At 26.2% G+C, this 21,525-nt stretch overlaps 1 protein-coding gene across 2 annotated transcripts in view; it reads left to right on the forward strand.

The window, feature by feature from the left end:
- The first annotated feature begins 15,769 nt into the window (after positions 1-15,769).
- Positions 15,770-21,525, forward strand: part of LOC135923747 (annexin A4-like) — a 34,194-nt gene continuing 28,438 nt past the window's right edge. For both annotated transcript variants that reach the window (XM_065458667.1, XM_065458668.1), the window contains exons 1-4: positions 15,770-15,929; positions 16,001-16,082; positions 16,366-16,460; positions 20,128-20,241. In XM_065458667.1, the coding sequence (XP_065314739.1) occupies positions 15,861-15,929; positions 16,001-16,082; positions 16,366-16,460; positions 20,128-20,241 (360 nt within the window). In that variant the 5' untranslated portion in view covers positions 15,770-15,860. The remainder of the gene's footprint in view (positions 15,930-16,000; positions 16,083-16,365; positions 16,461-20,127; positions 20,242-21,525) is intronic.

Genomic DNA, 21,525 nt, shown 5'->3' on the forward strand with positions numbered 1-21,525 from the left:
TATCATCATGAGACTATACTAGCAAAACTTATTCGGGATTCACCCTTATGTAAAACCGATTCTTTAAAATGAATGTTATAAACAATAAGTGCAGTTTTGTTTTTTGGTTTACACTTACTTATCCATTTCAATGTTCTTTCCCACTGTATGGTGGGTCTTTAATAAAGTCCTAAACAGTGTCCAATTCAAGGAAGCCTTGACTTTCAACTAACCTGCAAGTTTAAATCAACATTATTTTTTTGAAAACTATTTCTTATTATTATTTTTGAATTGCCGATATTAAAATGGTGGTTATAAATGTGCGTGTCTTAGAACCAGAGATGTAACATATGGAAAATTACCCTGTAAAACGAAATTTCCCTTTTAGTTTCCCTAACTTTTATTTTATTTTTTGATCAAATAATCGAATTTTAATCATATTTTAGAAAGATATATTTTCCTCTTGATTTATATATCATAATTATGTCTTGTTTTTATATGTACATCCATTTTCGGTAATATTTAAATTTTTTAATAAATGATATAAGGAGTAGGATTAAAGGTTAAATAGATATAGGAATAGGTCAACTTCCTTTTCTAATTTTAATTCAACTAATAATAATTATATTTTTGAAAAATATTCTAATGAAATATATTGATAATTTCGCAACAGCTATTTTTCTATGAAATTATTCAAATGCACCATGTATTTGGAATAAATTTTTTAATCTTTAAAAACAACATTTAAAATGCTCTCAAGATATTTATTTACTCAGTAAAAATTTGTTAAACAGTGAATATGAAACGATTAAAAATATAGTAGAAAGATAAAATAAAAATTTGACCCTTATTAATGATGGGTGGACAAATATCTTAATGAGATGTATTGTAAATTTTATTATAGCAATCCCAAGTCCCATTTTCTATTAATTAATTGAAACAGGGACCAATATGCATACGGGAGAATATGTATATCTAGTGAATTTATTAAAGTAATTGTAGATATAGAAAACTCAAAAATTAACATGATAAATAATGCAAGTAATGACGAAAGCCTGAACATTGTGAGAATTAAAATTCCAATTATCGAATGCATTGGATCTGCATCTCATGGACTTAATTTGATTTTAAAGGATCTAGCAAATAAAATGCCAATTTAAATTTTAGTATCAAAAATACAAGTTATTATAGAATATGTAAAATTCAACTTTCTTTTACACACTTAAGGAGAAACAACTATCTAAAGATAAAAATAGAATTGTTTCCTTAAAGTTGCCTAGCCCACCCGTCTCTTTGGAAAGTATAGTTATGATAATTAATAGTCTGTTAAAAATTATTATATTCTGTGGCACGACTCCATATTTTTGTAGGGATAAGAGATGTAGTCTTCTTGATAATGAAGTTTTTTAAATGATCTTGCACATCTATACAATATATATCAGCATAAATAGAAGAAATCGAAGTGGACAAATCAAACATCTGAGATTCCTCAAGCAATTATTCATATAGGGGAAATCTCTTACGGAAAGAAAATCAAACAATTTATAATAAAAATAAGAAAATTTTATGTTGCCGGGACATACATTACATTAACCTGCTATATACTTGGAAAATCAAACAATTTATAATAAAAATAGGAAAATTTTATGTTGCCGGGACATACATTACATTAACCTGCTATATACTTGACACAAGATATTGTGGATTTAATTTTAAAGACAAGTTGAAAAGGATTAAATGTTATAAACCGATTTTTTAGTTACCTAGATTTAGATGTTGCTAGACAAATGACAAATTGCATGATTAGAGATCTGGAATCTTTTCAAACGAAGATACCAAATTATAATAAAAATTATACCATTTTTGTTTAAATAACATATTAATAGTCTATATGATAAATATAAAAAATCAATATTGACCTATGAAATAAATTTTTTTTAGAAAAAATTTCTCTCAATTATAGTTTCCCGGGAAATTTATATCCATATGTAGAACTGCCACAAGATAAGGCACTAATTTATTTATGGCATAACTATCTTAGAATGTAAATAAAACTTTAAAATAATTTATCAAACAAATATTTTAAGGAAGAGTCAGCATTTGGTGAATTTATAGAGCCTATTTGGATCGTGTTTTAACAATTTTTTGCCGAATTGATCCCGAACAAATTTTTGATGGCCAATTCTTACGCCTATTTACAATAATTTTATTTTATAAAAGGTTTTAATGTTATATCAATATTCCGAGGCAAGATGTTTATGCATAAAAAATAAGCTGTCAATCTGATGCTAATTTTAAGATTTACTCTAGAGACCTGTAGAGGTACTATTTGCCTGACCATGATTTAAAAAAAAATATTTTGGCCCTCCCTTGATTTTTTTAAAATATATTATATTTATTTTTAATTTTTATAGCTAATTTTGGCTATTTAAAATATACGGCCCAGCCCGGGTATTTTTTTTAAAAAAATTTTAAACCTGGCCCGGGTATATTTAAAAAAATTAAAATACGGGCAGAGCCTGCAGGTCGCTGTTATACACATTTATAAATTGGTCATTTTAATATCGACACCGCTTTAAATATTAAATTTTCTGAAAAGGTAAGTCTTTTGGACATATTTTTATTTATTAGCAAATAAAATAAGGCGCGTAGCTATAAATTTTCAACGTAAGGATGGGGGGGGGGGCATTATTTAATATTCAAGTGATTTTTTTTGGAACATTAAAAATTATTACAACTTTATCATCATATAAAAGGTAATTTCGATTCGAATAATAAAATTTTGGAATAGAAAATATTAACGAATATAAAATTGATAAGGATGTGCTCTAAATATTAAACATATAAATAAATAAATTTAATTTTTAATATAAAAATGAAATAATGTTCAAAATCATTTTTCGTCTTTACAAAAATTTATTATTAATAGAAATAAATAAATTATAATAAAATTCTGCTTAAACTTTATAAATTATTAAAAAAAACTAGTAAGTAATATTAAAGTGTTTGTAGGCCTTGTTATTTTCGTTTTTTTTATTTTTTTCCTGTTCTTTATTTGAATTTTAAATAAACTTAAAAAAAAATTAGTGAAAGATTTCGGACATGTTTTATTATTTTATTAATTTGGGAAAATTTATAAATTTTGAGGTTTTTTAAATATATTTAGGACAACACAGCGGAAGATCTTCAAATTCCTATTTTTTAAAATAATTTGGCCTGGCCTAATATTTTTTAAAAAATGTTGGGTCGGATCGGGCTTAAATTTTTAAAGATATTCTATATTGTGAAATAAATTGATATACTTCAAAATTCTTGAAATAAACAAAGCGGCAATATTTTTTATTTAAATTAAAAAAAATTAAATTTTTTTTATATTTAAATAAATTCTGATCAGGCTAAAATTAGGCCCGATGCAGATCAACAATATAAATCATAATAAAATATAGAATTAAACATTATATATGATGATTTATAATTAAAATATCCTTCATATATAAATTTTTTATCCCCTCCGATTATGCAAATGTTTCATGAGGATTACATCTAGATGTATATTTAAAGCTAGTCATTCATTCGATTTTCTGTTGTATTCTGAGATAGATCTTTATTCTCTATAATAAGGTAAAGGCCTCTCATTTGTGCTCGTAACTAATTGGCATTGTTGCCAAAATATACAATAATTTTAATATATTTGGAAAAAATTCGAAAATATATTTAGAAATATGCAATACTTCCACGGAATTTCTTGGAGGATTATCTATTATAATTACTTGATTTAAAGCGCTTTTGCCCTCTATCGCTTATAGTTCAACAGCTAGGCTAGATATTGCTCATTTCCATATAATTAGAATAAATTAAGTTGGGTCAAAAATTAAAAATGAGGAGCCCTCTGCACTTTTGTTAGCAATCTCCAGGTACTTGTACGCACAACAGTCCAAGACCATCATTTAAACGTCAATAGGCTAAGATAAAATGAGTTGGGCAAAGTAAAGGCCCATACCCAAGAAATTTCGCATATATTTAATTACTTTATGGGATAGGGGAAGTACTAATTTTAATTTTAAATGGCTGTGTTAAATAAGTATATTCTGTTCGTGTTGATGTTAGTATTATAAATAATTGAAAGCCTTTTTGTCGGCGGGTTAACCATCTAAAACGTATGCAATTAATAAATTTTTAGTCTTGCTATTCCATTGAGATTCCCAATTCATTTTTTTACACAGGAAACTTATGAATACAAACCTCATCTACGAAAACTAATCGTTTATACCAAGATTCAAATGTTAAAATTGATTTGCATTCAGATACACATCCTCTAAAAATTGAGCTAAAAGAAAATTTTTTCAATATCAAGATTTAATATATCTAAGGAAAATTCATTGGTAAGTATTTCTAAATTAGATAAAGTTATTTAATGAATCACAAATCATTCAACTCGGTTTAGCCGATTTTTAGTCGGCTAATATTGGTTTAAACGGCTAAAAATAGAGTAATTGCTCAAAATATATTGGCAACACTGTATACTATCGTATTCTTATTGCCATACATTTCCGATACTTTTTTATAATAGAATTTAGTTTAATTTTAATTCAAATTATAAGATGTGAAAAATGTTAAATACATAAATTAAGGTTTAAATATATTTTAATGTTGTATAAATATTTTAAGGTTTCTATGCTTCACTCCATATTCACTCCAATAGGATTTTACTTCCAGATAATATAGCAAAAAATAGTAGTTGATAAAAACCAAAATTTAATTAAGGTTTAACATAACCAAGGTGTCAAACTGATAGGTATAACATTTCAGTTCGTTTTAGTTTTTTTTTAAACATCTCAAATTTTTAAACTATTTCTAAGAAAAAAAATGTTCATTTTAATTTTGTATAAATATTTTATTAATATAAATTTTTAGAATATATACATAATAATCAGCAACTAATGATATAAATCATCAAACCCAGGAGAGAGGGGGGGGGGGCAAATTTTTTGAAAAAATATATAAGGTTTTTATGAATTACAAAGCATTATATTTCAAATAAGTCATATTCTATTTTAAATTTTAGTAAAAAGTTAAAATTAATTTAAATAATTCTTCCTTGTGTATTAATATTTTACAAGAAAATTTAAAGCATATTCTCTTACATTGAATATGAGAAAGTTCTATCAACTAAATAAAATCTATATGTTCATATAACCAAAAGATAGAATTTACTGATTATAATTTTTTCTGAGACTTCTTGTGTTACTAAGAGAAAAAGACTAAAAAATACCAGACAATATGAAGCCTTCGACATCAAGCTGTTACAGCAATTTTGTTTCTAGGGGAGCCTATCTTGAGTGCCCTTGGAAAAAATATAAAAATGGCCTGAATCCGTTATTTCATCTGAAGCTTCAATGCGCAGCTTATTTTTTTTGCATTGAAATATATTAATAAATTATTTAATTGACAATATTTTGCAATATTTTCAAAATTTAGGATATGAGATTCGTGTATTATTATAATATAAACTTAAATATCACGATATTTATGTGTGTTGAGACGAAAGCAAAATTATATGATTTTGTGATTTACAAGCCTCACTTGTACCTAGACAAACAAATCGTTCCTATATGAATGAGAACTCAATTTAAGAATACTATTAAATAACCGTTTTTATTACACTTTTGGAAACATTTTTTACTAAAATCAATGAATGTTTTGAGATTCATCAAATGGCCTGTCCAATTTACAAATATTATTAGCTTTATATCCTCCTGAGGATATATTAAATCTTGACTTTGGGAAAATTAAATATTTAACTAAATTTTATTCAGAGGTATAAATATCTAAAGGCCAGTTAATTTCAGAATTTAAATATGAAAGATTAATTTTGGTAGATAATCTTGAAGAAATGCAACAGAACATTGCATACTTTAAAATAGATGGGAGTTTTTCCAAACATATAAAAATTATTGTATTTTGGCAATACAATCAATTAGTATAAGCACAAATGGTGTTTTTCTTCATTACGGAAAATATAACCTATATTAAAAGTAAGACACCTTGAAATCGATTGAATGAACTATCATTACTTCATCGAGAATTAGACCTCAATACTGGACAAATTATTGAAAATTGACGCAATTATAAAAAATAAAATATAGACGCCTTGAGTTCTACAAGATTGGATTCACATCTTAGGGAACAATAGAGAGAGTCAAAGGTACATTTCCCAATATCCTTTTTTAGAAAATTTGGATAATGAGGTAGTGATCTGCATCGGGCCTAATTTTTCAAGTGGTCCGAAAATTTTTTATAAAGTTTTGCCCGGCTAGAACCCGAAATATTTTTTTAAAAATTTTGCTGGCCCGGCCCGGCCCGAATTTTTTTAAATATAGAAATTAATTCTTATAATTACTCAAAATAAACAATATATGTTATATGGCGTCTACTTTCTATAAATAAAATCACATATTTTTATTTTACATAAAATATTCAACATAAATTGATAAATTTAGATATATTTAAAAAAAAATTTAAGGCCCGACCCGGCCCGTCCCGAATTTTCTTAAAAAATATTAGACCCGGCCCGGTACGGGCCGAGCCTACTTTTGCAGATCTCTAAGAGGATATTATTTAAGGCTGATTATTACATATTTTAGTACAATTTAAAATTAATTTATATATGGTATTTTTAAAGAAAGTGTGTTATAAAAATCTGACGATGATATTTGTTGTGTAAGTTCTATGTTTAACACTTATGGAATTAATTAAGATCTGTTACTTCTTTTTCTTTACCTTTTGACCAAGATAAAATTTTGTACCTTTATATGATAAAACCTTTACTCAGTTTAGGATCGGTTTTCCTCCTTATCTGAACAATTCCTTCTAACAAACAGCGCCGTGACGAGACCTTTAGCGGTTCAGGGCAAAAATAATTTGGCCGGCCGTTAAAAAACACAATTTATCTAATCTTATTTGATAAATTTTAGAAATGAAATACTTTATTAAATTTTAATTATAAATGCTTTTTCAGGCGTATTTATTAAATCTGGTATATTGAATAAGAATCAAAAGTGATCTCTAAGGAGCTTTAACCGCTAGAAATGTTCTTCCAACGAATTTCTCGCTTAATCTAGTAATACATTGAAAAATTCAATCTCATTTTGTTGAGGATCATGTAGCCGTGCCATCTTAAGAAAAGATTTTTGACTTAAGAATTAATGTTGAAGGAAAACACTGCTATACTCATTTCCAATTCCTGTGCAAGCTCTTTCGTTGAATCATGGGAATTATGAAAGCCGTTTTCCTTAAAGCAATCTAAAATATCTTGCGTACTTTGTATAAGTGTAAAGATGGATACTGAATATTTCTGGCATTTCACATGTGGCATATTATGTCACATTTTTATTTCTAAAGTGTTTTAAAATAGCCCCTATTTGATAATTAATAAATGTACATTCGCTCTTCTCTCTTTTCGTTTCTCACACCTGAATCAAATTTGTTTCCTCATCCCATTTTGAAAACTCCTTGGTTGTGAAATAAAAGATTTTATGATAGTGTTTTTATATTAATTAAGTATACCATTTTATAAAAGGGTCTGATCTGAAAAGCATATTATATAGATAGTAAATTATAAATTAGATTAAACATTTAATAGTCAAATCTATTTTAATGAAAATAATAATTCAATTTATATTATAAAAATTTAAAGTATGCCCGCTCGAAAGGTCTATAAACTTTGTTTAAAATAGACTTATCAGAATACTCAAAAAGTGCTTCATAGCGATTACAGATAAAAAAACAGGACCTTTATGAGAAAATAGGCCAAATATTTATCGAAATAATCATTCAATAGAAATGGTTCTTTTAAAAATAAATTTATTTTATTTTTTTACTTAACCATTACCTAGTTTCTTTGAAAGATTATTTATAATATATAAAAATTAAAATTTCAATAAAATAATCCAATTTCATAACTAAAAAATAAATGAATTTTTTTTACTATAATATAAAATAAATTTTTTGTTATAATATTTATGGCTAGATAGATACCAAACCTTTTTTTAAAATTCATACACAGTTTTTTTACAAAAAACAAGAATAATTTTTTTTACAAAATTTGGAGACCCCTAAAATTGTCTAATTTCGGATGCTCTGAGCAACTGCCCTGCTCACCCCCCCCCCCCCGTCTGCACGTTCTGCTTACAAATGTCATATTTATTATCCCAATAGATATACTGATACATGAATTACAAAAGTATCTTCAATAAAAATAATGAGATATTAAAAGTTGCATGATATGCATTTCACCCATCTTTAGATTGTTTTTCAGGGACCCGGAGCAGAGGAGTTTTTTCATTTCGTTCCAGTTCCGGTCAAAAAATTGTTCCATTCCAGTTCCTTAAATATATTTTTTAAATCTACAAATTTTAATTAATCTTTATTTAATCATTAAACGAATCAATTATTATATCGAAGTAAAAATTTCCTAAAAGATTGGCATTTGTATGTTCTTTGTGGTGTTTGTATAAATTTGAATGTCGAAAAACAACGTTCAACAACCTGATTACATGGAGTTTCTAATACGATTTGGGCCAATTCATACAGGATAGGATTTTTATTTCATTGGATTCCAATATTCTAGAAAATTTTTTAATTTAAATACTATTATAGTTGATAGAATATCATCGTTATTGTATTTGCTTTTCTTTTTTATCCTTGAACCTTAGAAAAATTTCTAATTTAGCATATTCTTGTCGTTCTTAAGAAGATTTATCTGAATTACTTATTATATTTAAATCTAAAATTTTTAATATGTTCCCATGTTGGCAATAAATTATTTATAGCTATAATATTTTCCTCTTCGTTCTAAAAAGATTAAGCCTATCTAGATATAATTGATATTTTTAGAATGAAGTATTTTTTAAAGATTTTTATAATACAAATTATTAATTTTATATATGAAAAGTAGGATTTGTTCCTCTATAATTGATTAGGCTGCCAATAAAATAAAAAATATATATAATGAAATTATGATTTCATGGAAATAAAAAGGGAATTTGGGCCAAATAATTAATTCGATTTAAGATTTTTATAGAAAGATATATAGATGAATATAAAGGATCTATATATGGATAAAGATGTGTATATGGATAGAAAATATATATATATATGGATTATAAAATTTGTTTTATCAAAAGTGAATGTATAAAATCCTAAAATGAATATCATTAATGTTATAAAAGGTTTATATGAAATCTTAAAATGAACATCTATCTTTAATATAATTATAATCCTCTTAAAAAGTCAATATTTAGCTAATAGTATTCTTTTAAAAAATATTCGCCCAATGATAATCATCATAGCAATTTTAAGTCAATAATAATTCTATCATGTGATTTACAGATTATATATTTTATATATTTAATGGCGATAATGATGATGATTTTATATACTAAGATATTGGTAATTTTTGTTACAGGTCATTTTTTCTTAATAAATATTTCACATTGGATCTCAAAATGATATGAAATTAATGATTTAGCTTTAAGAGCTATAGTGAAAAATTTTACAAAATGTGAATCAGAAAAATATGAAAATAATGATTTTATCATTCATAAATTTTGCCAATTTTTTTCCTACTGCAAAAAATGACAAGTAGTTGCAGGTAAAATATTCATTTTTCAAAAGTATAATATTTAACAAATTTTAGAGAGAATAAATAAAATTTCAAAACTCTGGAAAACATTTTACAAGGAGTGCTTTGTGCCTTTCATTATAAATATTACCACAATCTAATAAATATTTTCATTTTATACAATTATATATCTTTGTTACAAATCTTAATTTCTGAACATATTAAAAAGGCAATTTTTATGTATTTATTTTATCATGAATTTTTTATATAAATAAATATATGCTTTTATATGATAGGAAATTAGAATTTTCTCCTCTCCTTAATTGATAATAGATGAATCAAATTCCCTCATATTTGATGATGGATATATCAAGGCTTATAATATATGTTGAGGAATACCAAAATAAACACAACACTATTTATAATATTGGAGAGTGGTTAAACTAAAACCACATCTCTAAAATATCAGAATTCAGCAAATATATATAAAAAAAGGCAGGCAACCTTAGTAAAAAATTAAAAATGGGCCAAGCAAAACTTGGAATGGTTGTCATTTGCAGACCTCAGGTGGTAAATGCATGGGAAAATAAAAGTGGCAAACGTATACCATATATAAATGGATTCCTTGGCAGAGGTAAAATTCATTATGATCTGCTGTTTCCGATGTCATCCTGACTAGTGGTTTCCAATGGGCAGGTTTTGATGCACCTGCCTGCTCATTTATTTAAAAAATTTGCTTAACTTGTCTGTCCAATGTTTAAAAATTATTATATTGGTTGATTTGGCTCTTTATGTATTATTTTAATGGTTTTTACTTAAATTTATAAATTATGAAATAAAAAAATAATATTTTATACTAAATAGAAGTCAGTTGCTCATTTTACCTGAAATATATTACAAATTCACCTGCCCATTGTTTTAAAATAATTTTAACCCTCCCGCTCACCAACTCATTATCTCTCAGTCTATCCACGGGTTTAAGTTAGGTAAAACCTTTACCTAGCAAGAATAAATTTTTTACATTGCAAATAAATATATAGAAATATATTTAGGAATATTTTTTTATTGAGCACATAAATATAATTTTTACAGATTTTATGAAATTAATATATAATGAAAATTCATTTATATTGAAGGTAATAAATATATCAAAGACCTGTAGGTGCCATTTCACAGCCTCCTCTGGATTTTTCTTTTTTTATATTTTTGGAATATCCCGGTCTGGATTTTCTAAAAATATATTTTTTTTCTATTCAATTTTTATAGATAAAAATGGCTATTTAAAATATACAGCTCGACCTGGGTATCTTTAAAATTTTTAGGCCCGACCTGGGTATATTTTAAAAAATTAAAATTTGGCCTGACCCTTATACCTGTATCAAAATATAATTTATAATAAAGATCATTTTGAAGAATGGATCCATATCATGAGAAGATGCAAACTTATTCAAAACTCTGTGGGGAATAATTGGAGTACTTTGTGGCTTCTATTGTTAATAAACAAAACCCTTAAGAAAGGATCCTTTCCCACAATCAAATAAATATTTGCATTTTATATGATTACTAGCTGATATCCCACAAGAATGACAAGGAATTAGTATTTTCACCTTAATTTGATGATGGATAAATCAGAAATAAGTCTTGAGAAGTGAATTATATATTTACCTTATATTGATGAGAGTTAATTCCAAAATTTTAATTATTCTTATAAAATATTTTAATGATGTATATATACTTATTGTTGCATTCAATATGAACAAATATTTGAAACATGTTTGAATGTACCTTTTTTAATTATATTAATTTTCTTATTTTTTTATTATTTATATACTCAATAAAAAATTTAATCTTGTTAGATGAGGGTTTTGTATATTGTTATCATGGAAACAGATTTTGGATTTGGACTTATTAAGAATGATTTTTTTAAAATTGGCTTCGCTTCAATAAATTGAGAACAAATTATTTTAGGAAGAGCACCACAGATTGTTCCATCATCAAGATACCAAATATTTATATCCAAGTCAATTTAAGATAATCAATGATATCATGAATACCAAGGTAAAAAAAATGAGGACATGTGCCCCCTGCTATATCCTTTGTCAGAACCTATGTCATAGGCTAAATAAAGGAATTCTAATGTTATAGTATGTCTCTAGGAATTTTGAATAATCAGGAAATGATAAAAACAATTTATGAAATGTTCATGAAATTTGCTATTAAAAGAATTTTTAAAGTCTACTTTGATAATAGCCATTTTAAGAGGAGGATTTTGGATATAATACAAATGGTATCGTGAAGCTATTTTGCCTTCTCCCTTATCACCAAATCATAATTGATACGTATAAGTTAAGACCCTGGGCCCCTTGGCAATTATTTTTGCTAATAATCTTATAAATAACCCGTTGCAATGGGAATGGATACCATCACAGTATTTATGAGATAATCAGGTTTGCCCCCATAATTGATTCGAATCTATGATGGCACTCCTTTTTTTAAAAGAATATTTAGGAAGGTTTGACAAGCATTTAAATCAAAAATATCCGGTAGTGTATACTATAAATCATTATCAAAAGGGAAGATTCTATAAATATCATGAACGGTTTAAAATCCATTCTAAAAACCGAAACAATTTAAATGGAGGATTTGATAAATACTAAAAGCCGGATCAATACCAGAAATACGATAATTGGATGAAAACAAAATTCTAATTTTCGAAGAATAAAAAGAGATATACACTGGACGTATAAATTGTGGGCGTGTAGCAGTTTGTGAACATATAAATTATATAATATAAATAAAAAATAGATTTTATGAAGTGTCAATCATTTATTATATATATTTTAATTAGTTGATTTGATTTTTATATTTTAAAACAGAAGAAGTTTTTTTCTTAAAATTTAATTAAATTTTTAATTAATGTTAATTTTAAATAAATTAAAGTAAAAGAGTTTTGATTTGTTCTACCATTTGAATGTGACTTGAAATAAAGAGTTTATGATTGGCTATTTGTATTCTTTTAAATTATTTTTACAACTTATTTTTCCAAATAAATTATCTTTATATTAAATTATTCGAATGAATATTTGAAGAAAATTTTACATTGACTGTTACATTTTGAAAGGACTTTCATAATATACACATGTGTTGGAGTGACCACTCATTTGTGTAGTTATTTGTTTTATCATAAGAAATTTTTGTAAAATATTTTTTAAAAAATGTGCAGTGATGGCCTTCCACTGTGGTCCATTTTATTTACTAATAAATATCACTCCCATAGAAGGGATGTAACATATTGGGAATTACGAAAAAAAACAACAAAACCAATCGAAAAATATCAAAATGCCAACTAGGCATATGATAAAGCAAGACATGTATTAGATGTTATTCGCACACTCATCTCATTGGAGATATGTCCCATCGTTTGCATTAACCTAAAAGCCTCTGCTATCCACAGAAGGGGGAAATACCGAGTGGTTCAAGAAATTATAACGTCGTTAAACTAAGTTCGGAAAAATTCCAAAGAAGGTACGACAACAAACAGTGGCCACCGACAGTTTATCAAAGAACGGAGTTAAAGGATTTTCCAGATAATGGAACCTCAAGATATGTTGGGAATAGAAACCAGTTGAATTAGTCAATCCCGACCGACAAGGGGATGGAAGACGCCTTGCTCCAATAGTATATAAGAACATTAATGTCTAGATTTGTTAGGAATCGAATTATTTTTATGTCCATGTTAGGAGAGTTATATATATACATTAATTATAACATATAGTTCGATGACGCATTATCTTGGCCCGTTATGGGTAGGCATGTTGTAATAATAATAAAAATAATGATATATTTTTCTAATAGTATGTCAATAATAATTTTGTGTTAAAAATGAATTGAGAATATTCTTTAATGTTTAATGAGGATTTGAAAATAATTTAAAAAACAATAGTAATTTTGATTCCATACTTTGAAGATATAAGAAATTATTACTTTTATTAATAATTGGCCGAATAATAATAATTTTATGCGATTTTTAGAATTAAGATAATTACAATTGTTGAAAAAAAATATCTTATCTAAATCACCTATTTATCTGATTAGAGATAAAAATATTAACATTCCCAATCCAAAAGTAATATATGTTAATATTTTTCAATTCATTTATTTTTATTTGATTCGTTGCTTATCTATGGGAGGATCAACGCATTTTTTATAATGTAAAACAAGATTGAATATGGGCGTGGATAATTTCATGTAGTTTAATTTTTGGCTTATATCTCCAGCCATTTATTCCCTTAAGGGAATGACCCCATTAATGGACAATAAAATTGTTTATTTTTTATAAGTATACGATCATTACTAAGGAATTGTATATGATTAATGAAAATATTAAATACACTTTTTAAAGGAAGGAAAATAACATTTAAAAATTTCGACCCCAGTAATAAAATAAGCCATAATTATAAAAAAAATTAGTGGTTTTTTGAGAATTTGAACAAATAAAGAATGGATAAAAATTGTAACAGGATTCATGTGCCCAAAAAGAGCATTTACGTGGTACAAAGACCCACAAACATTTTAGTATTTATTAAATTGCATAATATAGTTTCTGCTCTTTCTTGAATATTTGTCTTGATTTTAAATCTTGCTGTTTCAATAATCTTGATTTATAACTTTTAACTGTTGTATAACCTAAGTTTGTTTGTTCCATAATGACTAGCAAGGATGAATTTTTATTAAATATATTCATGATTTCATATTTGTTGGTTGTTTCATTTTTTAAATATAATTTCTTACCATATTCAAATTTCAATAAGCCAAATAATTTCAAAAATGGCGCTCAAAAAGCTCGCATGAACCTCTGAAAAGATGTCCCAGATCCTCAATAGCTTTAAAATTTAATTTTATGATAATTTAAACATGTTTTTTGTTCAAAAAGGAATTATTTAATATAGAATAGAATTTAATCTTTTATAGTTATTGGATAATTAAAATCTTTATTATTTTTTATTTATGATACATTGCAGCATTTACAAAAGTTACTTTTGACGGTATAAATCATGAGACCTGCAGAGGTACCATTAGTACGGCCCGGCCCGGATTTTTTTTTTAAAATTTTTTTAACCCGGCCCGGCCCTGGTTATTTTTTATAAAAAATTTTCAGGCCCGACCCGGATTTTTTAAAAATATATTTTATTTATTTTTGATTTTTACAGCTAATAATGAAGATTTCAAATGTTTGGTTTAAAAATATACGCCCCGACCCGGATATTTTTTTAAAAAAAATTTCAGTCTCGGCCCGAGCAGGCCGGCCTTAGGAATATATTGTTTTATTGTGATCCGATATTCAAAAATATTATAGCGCATATGCATAATGTAATTATAAATACAGTGTTGTGTAGATTTAATTCAAAACATTTCTATATTTTTTAATTCGTTTGTAATTAATTATTTAACTAGTAAAAATTGATAAGAATAATAAATATGTTATTTTAGCAATTTTTTTGCAAGTCAAATAATTTTATTTTCAAATAAATTAAAAAATATGGAAATGTTTTCCAAATCAAATCTGATCAACACTATATTTAGTTAAAAAATTAACCATTAAAGTTAAATACTCTGGAAGAAAACTCCAAGACTAGCAAGGACCTCGGGCTCATAAAATCCCCGGTCTCCCCTAGTATTAGTTTTGGCAAAATGGACCTACCTTTTTTTTCTTATAAATTTATTTGACAAAAAAATATAACTTTTATAATTTATTGAACCGTATAAATCCTTTTACCAAATTTCCAAATGGAACATAAAATTTTAATTTCTGAAATGATTTTTAAAATGATTTTCAATTTTTTGGAATTTATACTCTTATTTATTTTTGTTGCTAATATCTATTCTACAAATTGATAACTTCTATTTTTTATGGTTAAATATTTTGTTTAGATAGACCCAAAATCAAAATTTATAAATGCAATATTAACTTATAAATATTTAATAATATTATAATAATCACATTATAAAACTTGTTTGGTGTCATTACAAATACAACTCTAGCAGAGATATATTAAACTGTATCACTAATCAATAATTAAATTTTGATAAATTCGCAACATACTCTCACGATAAATCAAATATTTTGTTCAATAGATAAAAACGACCTTCAAATAAAACTATTTTTGTTTTATAACTATTTCAAATAAGTGTATTCCAACGAATAATAATTTAAAAAATATATAGCAATTAACAAGTCAATAGTCGCAATTTATGAAATATGAAGTACATCTTGTGGATTGCCGTTCTGTACCTCTCAGGATACTTCTATAAAATTATGGCTTATCAGGTAATAAATACATTATAATTTACTCACCACATTTGTTAATAAAAACTCTCATTATTTACACCAAACATTAGCCATTGCCGACCATTGTTCCAGCCAGAAATGCCAATCCCGAGGCTGATGCAAAAGTATTGAGAGGTGCTTTGGCAGGAATGGGTAAATTTTATATTTTGGAAAAATTATAAATCATTTCACAAAAGTGGTCAAATAATATAGTACTTTTGTAGTGTTTTTTATATAACATATTTTATAAGTAATTTTTATATTTAAAAATAAGAAAGTTTAATAATACAACCAATTCGATTTGGATTACCATTATAATATGGAAATCTAACTTTATTTTTGAATATTCAATTTTAATAATAAGTTGAATTTTTTAATTCATTATAATCGAATTTAAAATTATTACTAAAATTCTTATTTAAATTTTATTGTTTAGGAACTAATATTGATACTTTGGTTGCAGTGATGAGTAGTAGAAGTAATTTGCAAAGAATTCAAGCCGCCCATGCTTACAAAGCCAATTATCGCAGAGTAATTTTTTTTTAAATATAAACTATTTTATTAATTATGGTAAAAAATCAGCTATTATAACCTTTTTCAATTTTACCGTAACCAATCCATCTTATTTTGGTAACACATGGTCAGAACTACGGCATTTAAAATAAGCAATTAGACAAAAATGTCATGGGCATCGATACCCATCGCACTTTAACCAAATAATAAAAGGAGGGAGAGGGGGAATTATAATTATTTTAAATTAATAAAACAAAACATTATATATTTTGTAGTGATGTTAAAATAACTAGTTACATTTTGGCTAAAAAATAACTGTAACTAGTTATATTTTTAAAACTGTAACTAGTTAAAATTTTTAAAACTGTAACTAGTTAAAATTTTTGAAATGTAACTGCCAAAAGTAACTAGTTACTTTTAAAGATATATCCAAATAATTAATTTTATTTTTAATATGTTGTGATAAATTAATTTTAAATTAAATTTATTTTTTAAATAAAATTTATTAATTTAAAATTTTGTGAAAATGTCTGATTGTTCCCAACAATAACACAAATACTTATATGTATGGCAGATGTGCAGGGATTATAATATTGTCAACCTCTAAAGGATACTATATTAGCTAGTATTGAAAAAAGGTAACTAAAATCAAATAATTATTTATAAATTAATAATATCATGTTATAGGTTTAATAATCTTTATGATAATGACAATATCATTGCTGCAATTCATCACCCTTTATTTAAAATTGACTGGCCTTGGATTAGGCAAGAAAGGAATAAAGCAAAAAAGGAGGAAATTTTAAATTTAATAAATACCTTAATACCTCAAAGTGAATCCCAGACGAATGAATCATGCTCAAAACCAACATCACTTGATGTAGTTGGATTTTTTGACCTAAAGCGCCAAAATATTCTGGATAATGAACTTATAGAAAACTTTATCAAATCTAATAACAACACTTTTTTTTTATATAACGATTTCCCAAAGTTAAAATTAGTGCTCCCGTAGAGCGCTTATTCAGTCTAGGTAAGCTCATTTTTGGAGATAAATGAGCACGTCTCCTAGATAATAACTTAGAAATTAATATGTTGTTAAAAGCAAATAAACATTTATTAGATTCTAATTTTTATGAAAAATAATTTTTTTTTCAATGCAAATATATATTTTTATATTCGATGTAAATATTCAATTTTGCAATATTTTTTTATATAAATAAATTATATATTATTTTAAATAACTGATTATACTTTGTTTATCCTAATTTTTTTTATATTAAATAAATGCAGTCAATAAATAAATAATGCGCATATGAAGGATGTATAAAGTAAGTAACTAGTTACTTTTGAAAATAACTGTAACTAATAACTAGTTACTTTTGTAAAAATGTAACTAGTAACTGTAACTAGTTATGTTTTTGCCAATTTAACTAGTAACTGTAACTAGTTATGTTTCAAAAGTAACTTTTAACATCACTAATATTTTGATTATATTAATCTGCACGACCCGGCCTATGGGCAAAAAATTTCGGAACGGACCCAAATATATTTCGGGTTGAGAGGAACAATTTATACTAAATATTTGGACCGGTCCTGAATTTTGCAATTTTTTTGAATTAGAATTAAGCAAATTTATGTCTTTTTTTACGGGCTGGGCAACTTGTTTAATTATTTTATATGTCGGGCTAAAAATTTAAGGTGCGGTCGAAAAATCATCATGAATCGGGCCAGGCCATGCTGATCTTTAATAAAAATTATTATTTTGGGATAGTGCAAAATTTTATAGTAACAATATAAATTGGGATATTTTTGTTAAGGTTGTGTTTGAGTGGTCCAGCATTCTCAATATCTGCTTATTAATTCGCAATAAAATTTTTAAAATTATAAACAATTATCTGTTCTTAATTTCTATTAAGAAGCCATTAATGACCTCCTATAATTGAAGGGTGATCGGACGATCGCATCGTTAAGATCTTAAAGATGTATGGAATATTTCAATTTTGTCTGAATCTTTGTTCCAGTAGTGCGCCATTTAGAGTAGGTGCATGTGAGAAGGAGGCACTAAAAAAGTTTTAGTTAAATTTTAATATATTAATCTTTTTTATTGTCCCTTAATTTCAGTTTATTTTATTGTGATTTATAATAAAGTATATTCAATTACAAATATTTATGTAATAGATACTTTTATCATCTATAGAGGATCGTTTATTGATATTTTTGTGTTTATTTAAATCCACGAATATGTAAAGATATTTTTTTTTAAATTTTTTTTCTGCAATGATGAGTATTTTATGGAATTTGTTTATCGTTTGTAAGGGGGTGGGGGTGGGGGGGGATATAAAAGATGGTAAATAATTTAAAAACAAAGTGGAAAATTTTTAAAGATATTTAATATCAGTACAGTAGCTCAGGGAGATATAGGTTTAACTATCACCGATGACCCTCGCTATCTTCTTGATATGTTTTTTATTATATTTTATGGTTCAAAACTTTGTATATGAACATGAGATAGGTTTACAGTTGTACTACAGTATTTCTATTGCTATAAATGACATCTGACTATTAAAAATTATTCCATATTGTGATTTGCGAACCCGGCAAAATTTTTGCCTAGGTTCGGTTCGGGTTCGGTTTAAGGTTAAAAATATAGGTGGGTTCAGTTCGAGTTCGGTTCAGGGAAATATTTTTGAACCCGGGTTTGGTTCCGGGTTCAGCTCGGGTTTAATAATTTTTGAATTGATAAAAAAAAATTCTATATTTAAATCATAATTAAAAAACTAGATATAAATTTGGTATAAAAATAAATTTTTTATTTTATATAGGCAAAATATAGTTAAAAATACAAAGCATAGTCATGTATAGACTTAAAATTTTTTATTTAGACGTATTTCTTTAAATTAACAATATCCAATATAATAAATTTTACTTTGACTTGTTCACTTTCATTTTGCTCTAATAAATAATCTTTGAGAATAAGTTAAAAATTAAAAATAAATGGCTCAAATGAATTTAATTGCTTATTAACAATTCAATAGGAATCTTTGAGAATAAATTTTAAAAAATTTAAAAATGGAGTAATTGAATTAAGTTGTTTAAAATTTATTAATACTTCACTTAATTGGAAATTTGAAAATATTATAAAATGTCAAGTAAATTCTTATTATTTGTATTTACAATTATACAAACATCTTATTAATTTAAACAATACACTGAACCCCGGGTTCAAATAAAATTCCCGGGTTCGGTTCCGAGTTTTGAAAATTTTATAAACGGGGTTCATCAGATTTTTTCCCCCAAAACTCGGATTTTCTTCTCCGGGGTTTATTTCGGTTCGAACCCCTGGTTATTTCAATATTCCTTAGTTCAAATCTTTACCTTCAATCTATTTTCCCCACTTTAATATTTATTTTCCCCGCTTAAATATTTTGTTACAATTTAGTCTTTTATAATCGAGCTCAATTCTCAGTTTTAAACTCTATTGCTTGATTAAGCGAGGAAAAGGGGATAAATTGTCGTTAGGTTTAGGCTAGAGTATTTTATATAAATCGAATGATTCTTTCAAAAGGAATTTTTTGTAGTTAATTTATGTTTTTCAATTTGTTTTGTTTTTCATTCTAAATTTAGAAATCGGTTCTTAATTTCTTCTCCTAAAGAATCAAATAATTTTTCGAAAAATAAATTACAGGATTTGTTACAGCACATTAAAAGTGATACTAACCGTAAATTCGAAAAAATGATGGTGGCGCTATTAACTCCGGCCGCTGAATATGACGCTGAACTCGTGCGGGAATCCGTCAAAGTAATTACGAGAATAAATCAATTAATATGGAACCTTTATTATATTAAACTTCTATTGGAAATTGAATAACCTTTTTATAATAAAGGAAAATGTTAAAATATTGCTCAAATCAGTGACTTCGTTAGGGGGGCCCATTTGGGCTCGAGCTCTCTAACTTTAGAAAGGCCTATATAAATATGCAGTTTTTTTTAGATGTGGATTACCTTTTTTTGTAGCTAATTTTGAAATAAAAGATTTTTTTTTAAAGTGTGCCCCTCACGTTGAAAAAGCTAGTCAAGTCACTGGCTCAAATCAGTAGAGCAAATAAGGGCCATAGGTTTTGAACCCTTAATTTATCACCCACCCTTCATCTTAATTTTATAAATGATAAATTAGAGATTTTAGAAATAAAATTTATCAATAATCTATATATATATAATTTCCTAGTGGTGTAAACTAATTTTATATGAGGTATTTTTATGAAAAATAGTAAACATTTATGGTAACAAATGTGTTTTTGACTTTAAATTTAAAATAAGGAATTTACTATTAAAAACTTGATTTTATATTAAAAATTTTAATTTTTTATTATTTATGCATCAAATTTGATAAATATTTTTTTTTGTTTTTTCCCCCCGTTAATATAATATTTATTAAATTTTGAAAAATATATTAAAAAGTAGCATAATATAAAAAACTATATTAGAATAACATGTAAATAATTTTTTCATTGAGATCCGAGGAAACTTTGATAGTTGCCTCGGAACACGGCGATTTGAGTTGATTGTAACATTTAAAAGAGGATTCGTGATCACAATTAATTTGAGAAAATTGTTTATCTAAAATCATAGTCTAGGGATCCATTGGTAGAAATAACTATTGAAGTGAAAATCAGAAAATTCGGGTTTCTAATTTTTTGACCTTTCGGCTGTAATAATCGTATCAATCTTTGGGTTAAAAGAGAATTGGGGGACACAAGTGAAATCCCAAATAAGGTGTTTTCCTCTAAACCAAGGAATGTTTATGAATCCAGTATCGTTAAAACTTTTGGAAAGTTGATTAGTATAAAGGTTATTCAATAATCAGGACAGACTCCATCTTACCAAACTTTGGTTTTGATAGGGAGAAGAATCTTAAAGCGGAGGGTAGCATTAAAAAATTAATTTCTATACCATCTTGATTAATTAGTTTTCCTTTAATTGGAGGTGCCAAAGAAATGTTAAATAACTAGATAGTGAGTGGTAAGTAGGCAACTCTGGGTAGTGAGAGGTATGCGTAACGGAGGATAGTAAGTGGGAGGCTTAA

Source organism: Gordionus sp. m RMFG-2023, chromosome 2 (assembly GCF_954871325.1).
Source record: "Gordionus sp. m RMFG-2023 chromosome 2, tfGorSpeb1-WG-v2, whole genome shotgun sequence".
In the NCBI taxonomy this organism is placed as follows: Eukaryota; Metazoa; Nematomorpha; class Gordioida; order Chordodea; family Parachordodidae; genus Gordionus; species Gordionus sp. m RMFG-2023.